The sequence below is a fragment of the Periophthalmus magnuspinnatus genome, chromosome 17 (assembly GCF_009829125.3).
Source record: "Periophthalmus magnuspinnatus isolate fPerMag1 chromosome 17, fPerMag1.2.pri, whole genome shotgun sequence".
NCBI lineage: Eukaryota > Metazoa > Chordata > Actinopteri > Gobiiformes > Gobiidae > Periophthalmus > Periophthalmus magnuspinnatus.
The window spans coordinates 14,783,052-14,802,032 of record NC_047142.1 but is presented as its reverse complement, the minus strand read 5'-3'; the positions used below and the strand labels follow the sequence as shown (position 1 = coordinate 14,802,032).

General features: G+C 39.2%; 1 protein-coding gene across 1 annotated transcript in view; it reads left to right on the top strand.

The window, feature by feature from the left end:
* Positions 1-12,701: 12,701 nt before the first annotated feature.
* The window catches only part of asph (aspartate beta-hydroxylase), a 40,888-nt gene continuing 34,608 nt past the window's right edge, over positions 12,702-18,981 (top strand). Inside the window, exon 1 of the mRNA XM_055228588.1 lies at positions 12,702-12,889. Coding sequence (XP_055084563.1) covers positions 12,850-12,889 — 40 coding nt within the window. The 5' untranslated portion in view covers positions 12,702-12,849. The remainder of the gene's footprint in view (positions 12,890-18,981) is intronic.

Genomic DNA, 18,981 nt, shown 5'->3' with positions numbered 1-18,981 from the left:
ATTTACACATGTTTGAGTAACACGTTATTATTATTAGGCCCGAGCCTGGGACAACGTCCCGGCGAGGGACTCATTAAAACTGCGTCTGGAGCATGGAAAATGGCAAAAATCAAGTAGCAAACACGCCCCGACATGGCAGTGAGTGGTGTCAAAAATTAGAACTCAACAAGCTCTAATTGTCACAAAAGACCCCGAGAAAAAATAACGAAAGACGACTCGGTAGCGCCCCCTCAAACTTTGATTTTCATGGGGCCAATGGGAGCCCGACTCGGAAAAAAGTCAACGTAAAAATCTGAAACTCACATAAAAAAATAGAACATGTCGGGACATGACAAAAATGATATTATGCCCCCGCCATAAAATGTACAGGAAGTCGGCCATATTGGATCAAACCCGGGAATGACAAAAGTGCACACCCTCACATTCAGGACATTTTCTCACACAGTTTTCATCACAAACACTTCAAATTTGCTCAAATCCCTCTAAACCCATGTGTGATTAAAGATTATCAATTACATTTTGATTATGACTTTGGGTGTGGTCAGGGTGAATTTTCAACCAAATCGCAATTTTTGGAAAATTTCAATAAAATATTTCTCTTTCACACATTTTTTGTTGGGAAAACGCTAATACAGCGTTTATGCACATTTGTGAGCTGAACGCAATGGTATGCAAATCAAGGCACTCTCTCACAAAATGGCTCTCTAGCGCCCTCTTCAAATTTCATTTTCAAAAATTCGTAGAAGACAATCGATTTGTCGTGGACGTGTGAAAAAATTCACAGGGGCCTTATTTGTGATGAGGCACAATGTGAGAAAGTCACATGACTGTAGCTGTTATGGTTTAGGAGAAAAATAATGGGTGGAAAATGCGTTTCCATTCTTCTTCTTCTTCTGATTATTATTTTGATAGGCGCTTTGAAGCCACTTTTGACCCCCTGAACGTTAATGAAAAGACAATTTTATTGGACCCAAAATTCAAGGTTGGTGAAAAATTTATTATTTTGATGTTCAAAAAAATTAATGTTTCAAAATGACTCAATAGCGCCACCTCAAAATTTGAAATACATTGCGGCAATGAGAGACAAATGAAATTTGGTACAAACATAGAACATGTCAAGACAAGTAAAAAAATATATATGACCCCACCCTAAACCCTACAGGAAGTCGGCCATTGTGGGCGGAACCCCATTTTTTCACAATTTCACCTCTCACATTTGAATTTTGTACGCCTCGGATTTTCATTCAAGAAACTTGAAAATTGGTCAAAATAGACTAGACCCATGTGGGATTATAAGCAACTCTTTTGGAAATTTCTAAGTTATAAAATGTGGGTGTGGCCAGCCTGCAAAGAAAAAAGCAATTTTTTTAAGTTTTTAATTGCATGTAACTCACACAGTTAGTGTCCTATTTCCCAGTATGAATGTACTTTTTTTTCAAAATGTTGATCTGAACGCATAGATATACAATTTACACAGGTCAGACATTATATTGCTCCACAGCGCCCCCTTGAACTTTTTAATGGTATGCAAAAAATTACTTTGTCACAAACATTTGAAATTTGGCATGGACATCCCCATTGACATACTGAACAAAAAAGCCAATGAGAATATATCTATTTTCAAAGGTGTTGCCATAACAACGTCTGACATTTCTCATTGAAATACATGGGATTTGGTTAACTGGGATGAAAAATAATTACTTTGTCATAGACCATTGAAATTTTGTACACTTATTCCTCTCATCATACTGAACAAAAAGCCAATGAAGACATACCTCGATTTCCAACTGTGCAGGGGTGACTATGTGATAAATGGTCTAATTGGAATGGATGGAGTAGTATTACTGAGACTCTGATTTTGGGGGGAGGGGCGATGTAAGCGGGAACGAAAGGCAGGATCTTTCACTGTGGCCTGTACCCCGCGGTCGCAAGGGGTGGTGAGGGCCTTTATCATGATGAGGAAACAACATTACAACACAGATTAAAAATAATGCATACTTTGATTTGCATACATTTATTTACTGTTTTTATATTGTTCATGTTGATTCACTGAATATGTCAAATGTGACATCTGTCAAAAATAAATGAGTATTTTTTGCTATAATCTGGCAGGAAGTTCCCTAAGGTGGGTGAAGCTGCAGATTAAGGACTTCTGTATCTCAGTCCTTTTAAATATGAGCTTTCCTGCTTGGTCACGCTTGTTCCTAACTTGATTAATGGGAAGACAGCCATGACCAATCTCTCCAAAGACTACAAGACTCTCTTCCTTCCACCTACCACTTGGTTGAGTACATTTTTAGCAGCTGTGTTAATGCGTTCACTAACTGCCGTTAACATTTGTAGACTTTCTCAATGTGACATTAAAATGAAGGATGGCTTCAATCAGGCCTCAGCAGCGGATAAAACCCCAGCTGCCTTAAGTGGCTGGACCTGAACATCAACAAGATTGGAAACAAGGCTGCTAATGAACTTTTAGCTGTTGGACATATCAAGAGTGATCACTGGAGTAAGTAAGCAGGCCTGCAAAAATCAATGTCACTAAATTGATAAGATGTAATAATTTGCTGTTAATGATGATTTTGTGTTGTTTTGTTTCTGTTGGCCTCACAGAATGGTGCTCTGCCAGAATTTCGGATGTAATGAAATTTGACGACCAATCTGGTGGAATTGAAGTTAAGCAGCAACAACTGGAAGGATACAGGAGCTCATTTAATCAGTTCAAGCCAGTTTACTCGCTCTAGACTGGAAAAACTCACTTTAGTTCATTCATTAACCCTTTGTTCTTATATTGTCAGTCTTTGAAGATGTGGAATCACCAAACTTGGCTGAATATACCTCTCCAAAGTGCTGTCCTGCATTTTTGCATCCGTGGACCTGAGCAAGAACAAACTCACAAAGGGGCTATGCACATTTCAACTGGACTCAAGAATCCTCCCAGCCGCCTCCAAAGGCTCAAGTGAGTCCAGTAGAATATTACACAAATCAATTCTTAGAACCTACAAATTGCAAACTAAATAAAGAAATATATCCCCGAATATATAAAATATATCCCTCACATTTTCCTATGTGGACATGTTTGCTTTAACCTTATGTTGTTGCTTTCCCTTTTTGATTCTATTGGATCTTATATTCCTATTCCTGTGAACTTGTCTCTGATGTCTGGTTATTTCCGTAGTGCCCTGAAAATGCTATGGTCCAGCCATTCATCAAAAGCCTACTCTTGATCCAAATAGGCAAGGCAAGGCAAGTTTATACAAATCAAAACATAAATAATCACCCAATCTGCACCTCTCTCACCCACTCGTTTGCACCCTTTAAAAACTCTCTCTCACACTCTTTAAACACTGTCTTGCTCAGTTTAAGAACTTTCCCATTACTTTACAAAAAAACTTTCTTGTCACTTCTCAAATACTTTTCTGTCACTTTACTATGTCTAATAAAAGTCCGTCAGTCCATGTTTCTTTTGTCATCATAAAATTACCATTAAAGGAGAAGAGTGCAGAATAAAAACCTTTCAGTCGTATGCACAGCTAAACAGAACCGTTTTGAGCCTGGATTTAAACATTGTCAAAGTAGAGGCCTGTCTCACATCTTCAGGAAGACTGTTCCAAGTTTTAGCTGCATAAAACTGAAACGCTGATTCCCCATGTTTAGTCCTGACTCTGGGCACCAGCAGGAGACCTGTCCCTGAAGTCCTCAGAGTGTGAGATGGTTCATATGGCACTAACATGTCGGAGATGTACTTTGGACCTAGGCCATGGAGAGACTTATACACAAGCAGAGCTGCTTTATAGTCTATTCTTTGAGCTACAGGAAGCCAGTGCAGAGACCTCAGCACAGGACTTATGTGCTCGTACTTCCTGGTTCTAGTCAGGACCTGAGCAGCAGCGTTCTGGATGTACTGCAGCTGTGTTAAGGCTCGTTTGGAGAGGCCAGTGAGCAGAACGTTACAGTAGTCTAACCTACTGGAGACAAATGCATGGATAAGTCTCTCTAAGTCTGGCTTTGACAGTATACCTTTGATTTTTGCAATGTTTTTTAGATGGTAAAAAGCTGCAGATGTTATTGATTTGATGTGGCTGTTAAAGTTCAAGTCTGAGTCCATTATTATCTCTAGATTTCTAGCCTGAGTTGAAGGTTTTAGAGAGACTGGAGGTGACTGCTGACACTTTCTCTATGTTTCTGTGGAGCAAAGATGATGACTTCAGTCTTGTCTGAGTTTAGCTGGAGAAGGTTGTTTTGCATCCACACACTGATCTGTTGGATGCAGTTGCAGAGTGAGTCCACTGGTCCATATTCACCTGCTGCCAGTGAGATATAGATCTGAGTGTCATCTGCATAGTTGTGGTAAGACACATTATTGCTGCGTATTAACTGGCCTAACGGCAGCATGTAGAGATTGAACAGCAGGATTGAATCCTGGGGTACCCCATAGGTCAGGGACATTTTATCTGATATACATTTTCCAATTTCAACAAAGTACTCCCTGTTTTCTAAATAGGACTTGAACCAGTTTAGTGCAGTACCAGAGATGCCCACCCAGTCCCCTAGTCTCTGTAAGGGAATCCCATGATCCACAGTGTCAAAGGCAGCACTCAGATCTAACAGGATCAAGACTTTGCCTGCATCAGTGTTCAGGCGGATGTCATTTGTCACCTTAGTAAGAGCAGTCTTAGTCAAATATATATCTAAATTTAGGCTAACCTTAATCTGGGCAAAATTGGTGAAAAATTCCAACGTGGTTTTAAATCCCATCACAGTACAGAAACAGCTCTTAACGACCTGCTTTCAACTGTTCTCATACTCTGGGAAATCCACAGTTCTTTTGCACTTAGACATAGTGGATCACAGCATCCTTCTGTCCTGCAGGGGACACATGTGGTCATTAAGGGCACAGAACTCTGTTGGTTTCGACCCTATCTGTCAGACAGAAGTTTTCCTGTGAACCTAGGAAGGAACTCCTCCACTGTGTCTCCCTTAGAGTACCATGTGCCTCAGGGTCCTATATTGGTGCCTGACCCTCTCTGTTCTGTACATGCTTCCTTTGGGTGATCTTTTTAGAAAGCACAATGTGGCATTTCATTGTTTTGCAAATGACATTGGTCTGAAAGGTTAAGAAAACTCCCACACACTGTCTCACTCTTGATTCACTTTTATTCACAGAGCGTTTCGGTGCCTCTGACCTTCCTCAGGTATGAGGCCAGCCCCTTCAGCTCCCCTTATATAAGTTAAGGGACTGCCCCCTTCAGTTTAATCAACCAATCACAACAGTGAAAAAACATACATTTACAATTAGACCCCAATGTACCTGCAAAATTCTGCATAATTCACTTTACATCAGTCTTTTGTGAGTTAAAATGCATGGATAATGACTAGAAAAATATAAAGATTATTATCACACTAAAAAGGTAACAATTGTATACCATAAATTTGACATTTTTAATAAAATAAGTGACGCCTCCAACAAGTTTGCATAAACCTCCCTCATAGCTCAGAGGGAGGGCAAACAAATAACGCTCTTCATAACAGCATAGTTTTTTCCCACATACACAAGACCGCATGGGCAGCACACATGGGTTGACGTGTATGTGATGACATTTCTGATGGGGAATTTCTTTCCAGTAGAAGGATGACAGAAATGAGAAGTCTTGGTGGTGTTATGGCACTGAGCAAAACTGCCGCATCTATAATTACACTTAGAAAGAGGGGTAATGAAAGTTTGCGCGTTTAGTGTGTTTCTGCTGTAAGCAAAGTCTGAATGTACCAAGGCGTCTCTCAGATTTCTGCCTCTTCTATAAGTGAACAGCGGTGGATCTTTGAATATCTGAGTAAATTCTGGACCAGTCTTTAAAATGTGCCATTGTTTCAAAATAACTGGTTTGATCTTGTGGCTCTGGGGTGAATACACTATGTTAAATATCACCGAAAACATCACTCATTTAAAGAGTCCTTATTCCTTAGAAGCGCATCCCTTGATTTGGATTTGGATTGAGAATATCCTCTCCATAAATTTTGCATCTCTATTTGCTTTTCGTCTGTCCTCTGTGCTTTGGTGCACCTGTCTGAGGCAAAAGAACTGGCTTTTAGGGAGACCTTTTTTTAAGCGTGTGGGTGCGCACTCTTGGTCAGTAAAAGAGTATTCTTGTCAGTAGGTTTTTGATAGAGTGTTGAACTTAAGAGGCCACCTGTGAAATCCACTAGAAAATACATTTTCTTTTTCTGTCTTTGTGAATTTTAGATTAGGTTTAAATTGATTAATCAAACACAACAATCAACACAAAATAAATCATCAGTGTATCTTAAGTATATTAGAATATTCTTGTGATAAGGGTTGTGTTCAGGGTTGAAAATGTACTGTTGTTCAAAATAACCCATATATAGATTGGCATAATTGGGTGCGCATATAATGCCCAAGCTCGTACCTGACACTTGATGGTAAAATGTGAATTGAAACTGAAAATATTTTAATGAATTTTTGGCAGTGTGCAGAAAACGGTATAATAGGATTTCTGCAACACAAGAATTCAAACTTTTAGTCACCCACTCATGTGATAATGCCGTCTCTAAGTACTTCAATATTTCACTTTGAAATGCTAAGGTGGAATCTATAGGCAATCTTTTATAATGGGTAACATCTGAAAACTGAAGGTATTTCTTCTTCGTATTTGTACGTACCTTGTATGACAATAGTACCCCCTTTATCCGCTGGTTTTATTATTATATCTTTATCATTTATTAACTCGGGTAATGCTTTCTTTTCTTCCTTTGTTAAATTTTCAGTATAATGATGCATATTTTTACATAGATCCATCGCATCTCTTTCAACCAATCCACAAAATTTGTTGATGGAAGAATTTGATACTTGAGGGCAGAAAGTGCTTTTCGGTCTAAAGGGTGTAATAGATTCTCTTGAAACATTCTGATGTCTGAAGAAATATTTTAACTTTATTTGTCTAAAACATTTAAATAAATAAATCTAAGTTGAAAGCTTTCACAGGTTTCTGAGGGACAAACAAGACACCTTTGGATAGAAGAGAGAGCTGTTCTTGAGTAAGCTCTTTTTTGGAAATGTTCGTTACCGTCTCCTGGTGTGGCTGCGCCTCCACGGGCGCTGTCTTTGTCTTTGTGGAGTGCTTTCCCTGTCTGCATTTCTTTTTTCTCTGTGATGTTGCTTGGCTTATAAAAGAAGCCACAGACGACTCCCGGGATGAGTATGTGGAGTCACTCTCCTGTGTAGAATCTTCGGTGTCCACGTTGGGTCTGTGCCAGTCTCTCCACGTTTTATGCATCACTGCTGTAGAGGTGGGATCTGTGCGTATTGGTCCATCGTTCCTTTGTTCCAAACAGCATCAGTTTTCCCCATCCCATTTGTTCACCTGGTTTCTTTGATAGTTCCCCCTTTTATACTTTCATATTTTCGATGCCTGCAGAGTTTCTTGGTATCTCTTTATGTTCTCTGCCATTAAAAGTTCCATGTCCTTGAACGTGTCTCCAAACTTTCTTTTCATCTCCTCCTCATGTCGCTGGATTTCTACTTTTATTTCTTGGGCTTCTTCTGTAACTTTCTCTTGGCCCAAAAGGCTTAAATGATGAACTACTGTTTAATGTAATGCTATGGTGTTTGTTTGTTTTTTAAAGGGTGCTGTAATGAAAAGCACTATTTGTTTGCCCACTGAGCTATGAGGGAGGTTTATGCGAACTTGTTTGAGGCGTCACTTATTTTGTTAAAAATGTCAAATTTATGGTAAACAACTGTACCTTTTTAGTGTGATAATGGCTTTATAGTTTTCTAGTCATTGTCTATGCGTTTTAACTCACAAAAGACTGATGTAAAGTGAGTTATGCAGAATTTTGTGGGTACATTGGGGTCTAATTGTAATTGTGTTTCCCCTCCGACGCACCTGTCGCCCAGTCAGGTGTGTAGAGTCTACACAGAAACGTGTGCAGATGACATTCAAATATATCTGTCAGTGACCTCCAATGATAGCCAGACCACAGTCAAAGCTCTGTGCAGATTTGGCTGAGCACAAACTTCCTGAATTTAAACCAAAAGCAGGTGAGAGCACATCATCTTTATTTGAGAGAGTTACTGCAGCTCTATACTCCACCCAGAGCTGACCAGCTCCTGCTGGCTGTGCCCAAAGTCAGGCTCAAGACCCTCAAGGTAACAGAGTCTTTCATATCTATGGCTATGACAATGCAATAGCCTGTGCACGGCTGTGACTATGGAATGGCCTTCCTCTGCCTGTCAGATCCTCAGTCTTTAACACAGTTTAAGAATAGACTAAAAGCCCACCTCTTCTCCCTGCCATTTAAGACTAGCCAGACAGGATATCTTGTTGTTATTGCTCTTTGCCTATGTATCGTGTTATCTGTATATTTGTTTTTTGTTGACTTGTTATGTGAAGCTGGAGTTTTTTTTTGAATGTGCTATATAAATGAATTGAAGTGCCTAGAATTAAAGCAAATTAAGCTTTACATAATACCCCTCTTTAATGATTTAACCAAAGACAGTTGAGGCTAAGTTTGTCTGCTCTATAGACTAAAAGTGAGGAAATCTCCAGTTGGCTAAGAGCTTCCTGCAGTGTTTGTAATGACACCAGCACAACTCATGTCACAAGTCTATGAAGGTCTATGTTAGGCCTACTTATATTTAAAGGACATGTGTGTAACCTGTGCTCTTATGGTTTTTATTTTATAAAGGTATTAAAATCACAACTTAACCTGTGTTGCCAGTGCCTTAACCTGCAGATAGAGGACACATACATGATTTCTCATTCTCAGTGTATGGACAGGTGTGACTTCATGTGAAAGCTCAGAATTCACTCACTGAGCTGCAGAGGCTGCACAGACATTGATTAATGATTGGCTGCAGGTGCTGGGGTTTAGTTAGTGACGAATCAGGTGGACTCCTTTTAGGATAAATGCCCCTCAACATTCTAACTGAGTGGTACTGAGGCAGAACCATAGCACAACAAAGTGTGTCTCTTTGCTTTTTATTGTCTAATTTTTGTCCGTTGAGCTGCTGTTTTCACCCCACAATACTTATTTCCTCAACACATGGACTCAGAAAGTTCTTTACGAAAAAAGGGCTTAGTTTAACTGTGTCTGATCCCAAAGTGTGTATCTGTGATAAATGTGAATATGTTTGTTGTGTCCCTGTTGTTTAGCTAATGGTTAAATGGTTTTCTACTAGTATTGACTTGATTTTCTTGATTCTTTAGATGTCAGGTACAACGTACATATTTGGCAAAGTTGTAGACTTTTAAATTTGTTATTAAGCTGTAGCAGCTCTTTCATATTTTAGATGTGTTTTGATCGTTTACAGAAGAAAATGTCATATACCTTTTCCATTCACTAAAGTCCCAAAGTCTGTGGTGTCATCTGCATAACCTCTGTTGCTAAATGATAATGCTCTACGTGTATTCAGTTCAAAAGAAATTCACGACCGAATGTTTAGGTCTAAGTTAGAGGCATAGAAGATTTGAATTAACTGATATGTAGCGCCCCCCCGTGGACATACTCCTCGTTACACATACAATAAAGAAAAACAGTCGGACGTATTCTACACTAGAATGGCGCAGGCAGTAATAATTTCTGATATGTAATTTATGTTTAAATGACATTACATCGTTTTTTAAAAATCAAATTAAAAAGTTTGCTACAAATGAAGACGTCCAAAATATAGCCTATTGCATGGACTGGATCTCGACAGCTGGTGGCACCAGAGAGTTGAATAAGGTTTCATTGTGCATAATGTGTACATTGTTTTATAGACCTAAATTAAAGTCAAATAGACTATAACGAATAAATGTACAGCTAATTCTGTTACTGGTCGGCCTATGTTTTAGACATCTACCCCACTAGTCAATAGGCTACAAGAGGTTTGTCTAAATGTGGATTATTACAGTTATTGTAACTGTAGTGATTTTTGTCTCAACTTTTGTCAAGTTTTTATGCTTTTTAACACGATAAAAAAAACATCCATAATGAAAAGCATGCTTTTATTTTAGTCTATTTTTTGACTAAAAAGTTACATACTGTGGCTTTAAACACAACACAAATGCAGTCAAACGGTCACATGGTGAAAGAAATCACATGAAGGCCATTCACAAATGTTACACATCCACTCCCAACAAACTAAACTGCAGGACATTGTTCCACAAAAGTACCCCCTTTCTCTTTCTCTTCTTTCTCTCCTTTCTCTTCCCTCCCTCCTGGACTGTGTAGGCCTACTGTGTGTGTGGACTATTGACTCACCCCTCCCTCACAGACACACAAATCATCGTACTCTAGTTCTGCTACTGATTCAATCTATGCCTTAATATACTCAACAGCTACTCAATATGTGGGTGCACAGTCAATATATTTTTCATCTGTAACTGTATATCAGCTATGGAGGTGGGCAGTACACAATTGCATTTACTTGTGTAACTTTTAAAGAAATTGTTCTTCTCAGAGTTGCTTTCAGACCCCATACTTTTACTCCTACTCCTACAGTGTAACAGCACTTACTCGAGTAAAAATTTGGGTTACTCTTCCAACAGTGAGTAAGTCTACGAGTGGCAAAAGCTTTATGTCAACAATATGAAATGATTCAAACATACATCCAGACTGTTACTCTAATTTGAGCTGTTGTTTTTGTTACTTTTTCTCAATTGATCAATTTTTGACTACTAATTTGTATTTCTATTTACGTACCATAATATTATTTTAAGTTTGAACAGTACTTTTACTTAGTGGTGCAATTTTTGGTTACTCTATCCACTTCTGTCTATCTGTCTGTCTTTCAATCCATTCTAACTGTTGAGCCTGATTAGCATTATTACTATTATTATGTTGATTACCCAAATGTATTCATCCAGCCGCACCACAAAATCGTATGAACATTAAACAATATCCTATTTCCTGTCCCCATCATAAGAACTGACATAGCAAAGTGATAATTTTCAAGTTAACAACTGCCTTTTACCTTTTGTTCAGTAAAGATTGGCAATTCCAGGGGCTGAAATAATCTAAAAGATTTTAGTGAAGGTGTATGGAGTTTAAAGACACAGTGGAACACTTCCTGTATTACTACATGACATCACAAGGTGGAACAGTGTTTTCTGTTTTTAGAAAAGGAAGTCAGCCTAAATATGCAAGATTTGTGTGCTAAACATATGTGAATGAAACAAAAAACAACCCCAGGTATGTTTGTGATGAGGAAACATTATAACATGGATCAGAACATAGCGTAATATGAGCCCTTTAATTTCAAAATGTTTGAGATAATCACATATAAAGTAGGAGATATTAAAAAGCAACTACATAACCAAATTGTCAGTGTATAAATAGCCTGAGGAGGAATCCATTCATGGACCAGACTATATCCTGCATTCCCACTCAAACAATGCAGGAGGAACTGGTATAATAACAAAAGACAATAGTGACTAAGAACAATTATCTTTTCTTCACCCAACTGTAGTCCAGCTGTAAAGGCAATAATCAGACATAGGACTACTACTAACCACAGGTGGAAAGAGTAGATTATACTGGAAATTTGTAACAGTAAGTCTAAAGTTATATAGGTAAAAAGTAACTAAATAACAACTAGTGTTGCCATGATACTAAAATAGGAATAGACTTGAAACTCAATACCAATTCTGATATCATGATGATCATTAAAAATAATTTAAAAAACTCTCTATTTATAGAATGTGATTTTCCACATTAAATCACAGCACTTTTCCCATGTGGCCTTATATCTGTGTAATCCCTCAGTCATCCAGGTAGGTTCCATAGTGGTCCATAAGACACATAGACTAGTATACACAGTCTATGTGTCTTATACTTGTTCTGATACAGCTCAAGATCATTCTAAAGCTGTTCAGGAAAGGTTCATTTCTGTCCTGTGAATGTAACTTTTTTAGTATAGAAACTAGATAGTTCTAGTATTGATTGAGTATATTTCTGCCATGTAATTGTACTCAGATACTAAAGTACATGTTAAAAAATCTACTCAGAAAAGTACTATCACCTAATATCTTCTGAATTACAATTGAGTATTTGTATTATTACTTTCTGCTACTAGCCTATTACAAAGATTTTACAAACAACAAACTTTTAAAAATCCAATCTTAGTCTTGTATAGAGCTTTTCCAGATGCTCAAAGTCATGTTACAATTGTGCATTATTCATTCTTCCACACTTGGTGGTGGCCTCTATTGTAGCCACAACTAATACACACAAACACACACACACACACACACACACACACCCCCACACACACACACACACACACACACACACACACACACCACTTTCATTTTCATACTGGGCAATGTGGCTGAAGTGCCTTGCCTAAGGACACAACAACAATTTTAGCAGTTTTTATGATCCTCATAAAAACTGTTAACAACATCTAACTAGCAGGCAAGTCGATTTTACATGGATTTCTGCGTATGCTTTTTTTAAAAAGCAATTCTTTTACGCAATCTATAAAGTGATAACAAAGTGAACGTGCACAGCGCAGGGGGGAGGGTCTCTATGGTGCCACGTTCCATAGGAGCTGAGTGGGCGTGGTCTGTGCTATTGGGGGCGGGGCATACCTGCTCTTATCCACACAGATGAATAAGCCCTACGCCTCTTCGCATCCCATTGGATCAAACCCTCTCTCGTCCCGCCTGTGTCCCCAAAGCGCACCGCAGATTGGCTTACGCGGGTGCCAGGGAGAAAGTGGACGGGGCTCCTCGCACGGACCTGAGTTTTTATGACCCAGGAGGTTGAATTTTGATTTCTTTCTTACAATTCCGCTGCAAAGAGAGCGTGTTTTTGTCAGTCTTTAAACTGCAGTTCAACAGAGGCAACATGGCGGCCAAGAAAAACGCGAAGACAGCGAAAGCCAAAGGTGCGTAGCCTGCCTGTTTGTCCTCTGTCATGGTTTCCAGCGATGCGTAGTGCGTTCAGCTTTATTATAGGCTGTTTAGAGTTAATCTTGTACCAAGCTGCCAGGTTGGAGCTCTTTTCTCTTAGCAACCACGCTTCGGGGCTAAAACTATTGGGTCAGCGTTGGTCTGGGCGTCCGTGCGTAAAGACCAACATATCGCAAATTCTAAACTTGAGTCTAGTCTGCAGTTTTAACACATCCCCTGGCAGCGGCGCAGCTACCAAACAGCTAGCCTCCGGTAATGTGGATTCTAGGTGCAAAGCAAAGCAGGCAGCAGCACGCAAGATATCAATTGCAACGCAGAGCGACAGGCAGCGGCGTGCGTCACCTCACCGGAATCCCAATTTTGCTTTATGCGCTCCAAAACACCGCTCCTGGCTAGTCTGTTCAATTTCTATAGAAACGTAAATGTTTATAGTCGACACCAGCTAATACTTAAGGATTAAAAAAGTGTCACACAATCGCGTCTACCCAAGCACGTAGCATCTCCGTGACCATTGTGAACTCCAGTGACCGCTGCGCTGCCCCCTGAGCCGAGCTTCTCCAAATGCTCACGTGTCACTGAGAGGGTCCGTGCCGTGGGTGGGGTCAGCGGGATGGACGTGGCTGTTCACCCCCGGGTTTGTGGTGGTGGGAACATTGTAAAAGTCTCCTGCTATAGTTAAAGTTGCCATAAATGCGTATTCAGAAATAGTCTAGGGGTGCACGCATGCGTTCATTGTTTGATTCTGGTTTGAGCTCGGTTTAGTCCAGATGAAGACTCGGTTTGGTCTTGGTCTAGTGCAGGTTTAGTCCTAGTTTTGATGCGGTTTATGTGCAAGTGTGAAGGCACCCAAGTGGAGATGTATACTGACACGTGGCTATATTGTTGCCATATGGATCGGGAAAAAAAAAACCTTTGTCTGAAAACCCTGCGCCTGTAGCCACATTTTTCATTGAATATCCTTAGTTGCATTGCCCAAACTGCAATAATGATATATTTTTTAAATAATTTTCTGTGAACCTTGGTCGTTTCGATATAAAGCATCCTACACTGATCATATATGTTAACGCATTGCACAGGATCAAAGGTTATTGTGGCGCTTAAACAGCTTCTGGGAACAAAATGTACAGTTTGGAGTGTGCGCGCAGGCCCCGCCCACCACATTGCCTAAGCACGCATGTAGTCTGGCTAGTCACAACAATGGACCCTGTGCGCACAAAGCACCCAAGCGCAAGGTGCTGTCAATGCGCACGGTTTGGAGTGAGACGTTTAAAGACTCCGTTTGGATGCAGAGTATCACAGCACTATTAAATACAGATTGTTTCGATGTACTCCCAGTGAGTCACAGTCACTCAGCTGGAGCGAGAGGCCAATTGTGTCAGGAGTAAACACAGGAGTATCTCGGGCTGGAGACATGCGATAGTTAAAGGATCCATATTATACTGTTCTCTGATCTGTGTTATAATGTTGTTTTCTCATCACAAACAGACCTGGAGTTGTGTTTTGTTCCATTCACATATGTTTAACGTACAAACCTTGAATATTTAGTTCTGTCTACATGATTTGATTCTCTGTCATGTTGCATTTTCAAGAGTGGTAGGCAGAGTTGGAGAGCTATAAAGAAACAACTGCATGACACTAACCCAGACAGGTGTTTCATGGAGCAATATCACAGCAGCAGAAAGGACTAAGTGGGCGAGGCTATAAGTTTAAACTAAAACATGTTCCTGATGCATGGTTTGAAATCAGGTTCAGAGCCTTTAATACAAGGCTAGTGGCTGATAAACGGTGATTGTCATATTACCTGCACTGCCTTTCCATGACATTATTTCATTGCTGTATCATATCCTCTAAAATTTCAAACTCTATTTGGATACTAAAGAATAGACCCAATGCCAATATCAATACCACAATGATTTAGATGATATAGGGCTTCTGTACTTAAATAATAGTACCATGTGGCCCTTTATTCAGGAAACGTCAAATCTTGTGTTTGTGATATTTGTTAGTATTGCTACTTGATCTAGTTTCCACTCTGCCAATGTCAATGTGTTATTACTGTATCACTCTGTTCACTGACTGTAGGTATACATGGTGACACACTGTACATGTGCACTCTGTAGGTTGTTTCTGTATATGCTCACACACTGTCTGACTGTAGGTAACCATGCTTATAGACTGCACATGAGGATCACTTTGGCTGATTCATCAGAGCTCAACAGGGCAGAGTTCACAATTCCTCATATCTCTCTGATAGGAGCTTATGCAGGGAAGAAGGGCCTTTCTCATGGACGCGTCACTTAAACCTTCTCAAGTGTGAGCCCAGGAATGATAATTATACTTTAACCTCTTTTATTCTGATATAATTAAAGTCAGCGGTTTCTGTGAGGACTGATGCACAGGTGTGACCAGACCAGCCAGTCCTGCACGTTTACATGACTCTTCATAGAAAACATTTCATACAGTTATTACGCCACTACTAGTCACAGTTTATAAAATGGCCTACATTCATCTGAACAAGTCCATAACTGAAATACTGTTACACTTTTTTGGGGCGTTGTTTGTGTAATTTCACTTTACAGTTAAAGGTGTAACTGTAGCTTTGGCTAGAAAGTTCCACACTATTAACCCTGTGTTAAACTTGTTTTCCAAATCAATTTAAATTACTGTATTTTCTCAGACTATACGTCACTCCGGTGTATAAGTTGCACCAGTGAAAAATTGCCTAATGTAGAAAAAAACATATATGAGTCACACTCGACTATAAGTCGCATTTTGGGGGGAAATTTATTTTACAAAATTTGAGATCAAGGAAAGACATTTTATCTTTAAAGGCAAGTTATAAAAATGACAATAAAATAGAGAACAACAGGCTGAATAGTAATACGCTAACATGCTGTTACTGTAAAATTTATTCAGCTACATGACCCATAGACAAGGAACTGAGTACATGTCTAGTATGTTAACATAAGGTATTAACAGTTAATAAAATACAAGCTAACAAGTTTACTCTCTTCTTCCTCGGTGTCGCATCTGAACAACTCCGCCAACGCCAGACGTAGTTGAAGTGGTGCTTCTGCGTGGCTGTCATACTGGTACACAAGCCTAGAGTGCCCTCGTGCGGTTGTCAGTGTGACAATGTGAAATTATATATATATATATTAATAATTTCACATATAAGTTGCATCTGAGTATAAGTCACACCCCAAACCAACCTATGAAAAAAAAGTGCGACTTATACTCAGATGTTATTATTTATATATTTATTTATTCTTGGAGAGAAACTGGTAACAGCACCAGGACAAGGTGCAGGTCAGATCATAGACATTATATACAAGACGGCATAAATAGCCTGCTGGTTGCCGTGTTCCCAATAGGAAGTGAGCATGGGCATGATTAGGCTCCATCAACTTATAACATTTTTATTTCACTATTTTGTATGTAATAATTGAAGACATTTGATACGCGTGCTCATAATTCCAAATATGAACATCTGCATCAAATTACCTGCAACAACTGCTAGAATCTATTGGCTTCATTTAGCTGGAGCTGACTGGTTGAATGAGTAACATCACACTCACTTAATATACTTCAATACAGTCTATAGGTCAGATCTGGAGAGGTAAGATCAATAACATTAAGAATGCATGTTTTTCTGGTACTTTAGAAACATATAAAACACATGTAATTGAATCAATCTTGCATTTATTCAATTACTGGAGTTTATTTTTTTTCAAAAATAGATGTGTTCAATGCCACTATCACATTTGAGGCAAAGCTATAACAACACCATGGAGATGTGTCAGACCTTAAGTGACATGTTTGATTCATGTTTATGATCTGTGGACTTCCCTCTCCATGCAGGTGTGGCCCTGACCCACTAGCTCCTCTCCCAGGGTCAGTGTGCATGTGTGTGTGAGTGTGTGTGTGTGTGGGGGGAGATTTTATTTTTTCTCCAAACTCCAGTGTGTTGTTACAGAGCGCATGTGACCTCCATAAAGGGTGCAGTGGCTTTGACCTGTCACACTTTGGAATTTTAAAGGGACAAAATATGGTGGTATATGTTGCAATCACAAATTCAGTGTTCTCATTTAGTAAAATCATTTGCAGTCTCATCAAGACTGCAGTCATTTAAAGGTGCACTTTGTCTTGCTTGTCTCCATGGAGATGTCATTTCATTGCCCTGAATGTCAATATACATATCCATCTTGCATTACTGTGAGTGGGGTCTCCTCTCCACAGGCCTGAACGGTAACTTGGTCTGGTGACATCATATGGTTGTCTTATTGGATACAGATGGGTTAAATGCCAAAATATCATTCCAGCTGAAATTTATCAATAAGACGATATAAAACTTATCTTCACAGGTCTAAGAATCCCATACATTTCAATTTGTAGTGCCCTAAATATCAGTTTTAGCAGGTTTTACGCAAAATAACACAAATATTTAGTTTTTGCAGAGAAAATTATAATTGCCATATTTGCAAGTTGCTAATTGTAAGTATTCAGATTCTTGCAGCACTACTGACCCATTGAAAACAGAATGTTAGTCATACATTTCAATATAAAACTCCATCTGCTGATAACTGCATGTGTGGAATCTGCTGGGGTTGTGTGAAGTGCGGTGCTTTGTTTGTGACGCAAGGCTAACTTTTAGCAAAGCTGTGTTAGCACAGTGATCTTAGCACAGTTGTTTACAGTATTCAGGTGTAGATTGAGATGTTGTTTATATTTAAGTGTCTCCCTCACAACTTTACACATCTGGAGGTGTCAGGTGGGTCACTGGGCTGTCGAATTTATCGAAATGTAATCACAGTAGTCTACAGCCACCTCTCTGTCAGTAAAGGCATGTGGTTTGGAGCCAAGATCAGACTTTGAAACTTGACTCATCTCATTCTTTTTCTGATTTGGTTTAATAAAGGGAGAGATTGAAAATTTCTGCAACCAGTGATATACATTTTTTTTACTCCATTTTTGTAATTTAATTGTCATGTTGCCAAAATAGCTGTGCTGCTTTGCTGTTTTAAACTTGCATCACTTCCAATGGTTGCCAGCAGAGGGCATCAGCACTGACCATGAACTGCATAAAGAAGTGGACTGAGGGAGAGTGATATCACCCATAGAGTTCGACTCCAGTCAAATTAAGCTAATTGAGGATAGCAATTATAGCGGATAAATTGGAGGCACATTCTATAGTTGGAATTCCTTTTATTGATTCTGGCTTGTCATAAGTTATTTCAGATTTCCAAAACTTAAAGGCTTCAATTTCTTGTTCTTTTGATGTAATAAAGTAAAATGTGTCTTGCCCTGTACAGATATATGACAAAAGCAAGCTCTTAGGGTCAAAATGAAACTGCTGTGTCCTGTCTGCATCTAATTATAAGGAGAAATGGTGCACTGTTAGCATGGTAGTTGTTTTTAGTACCACTGTGACAACAAAACTCTGTCCTGAAGGTTGCGACACGCGCTTATAAACTTACCTCAGTGAATAATTAGGATGCTCGGAATGCATATGGTACGTGAGGAATAACTTTCTTTGGACCACTGCAAACAAATTGACTAGTTCTGTTTGATAGTTGTATATATTTGGAAAGACAGATGGCATTCCTAGAAGCATACGATTGAAACCTGGTTTGAGATGAGGAGCTGTCGTGAACATCTGCTTTGTGTTGCTTCTCTGTTTCCCCTGATTTGGTCTCATACCTGCCCTGGGGTCAAAGGTCGTGGGGGTCAGGGGGGTTCAGATGTGCTAGAGAGGAATTTAAGGCTACGTATACAGGACTGAAGGGACATGATGGACACGAGATATGGGTTTAGCTGTTGCCTTACTTATTAAAGGCACTGATTTTTTTATGTCTTTAAAATTTGAAAAACTGAAGTTAATTTTAAACAGTTTGCAGTGGTCTAATGTTATTCCTCACTTACCTTATGCAGTCAAAGCGTATATATTATTCACCACAATACGTTTATAAGCGCTTTAAACAGCTGCAATGGTAAAACTAACAACTAGCATGCTAAGTGTGCACTTCCTGATTGTCAGATCAATAAAACACTTAGTAATATTATAATT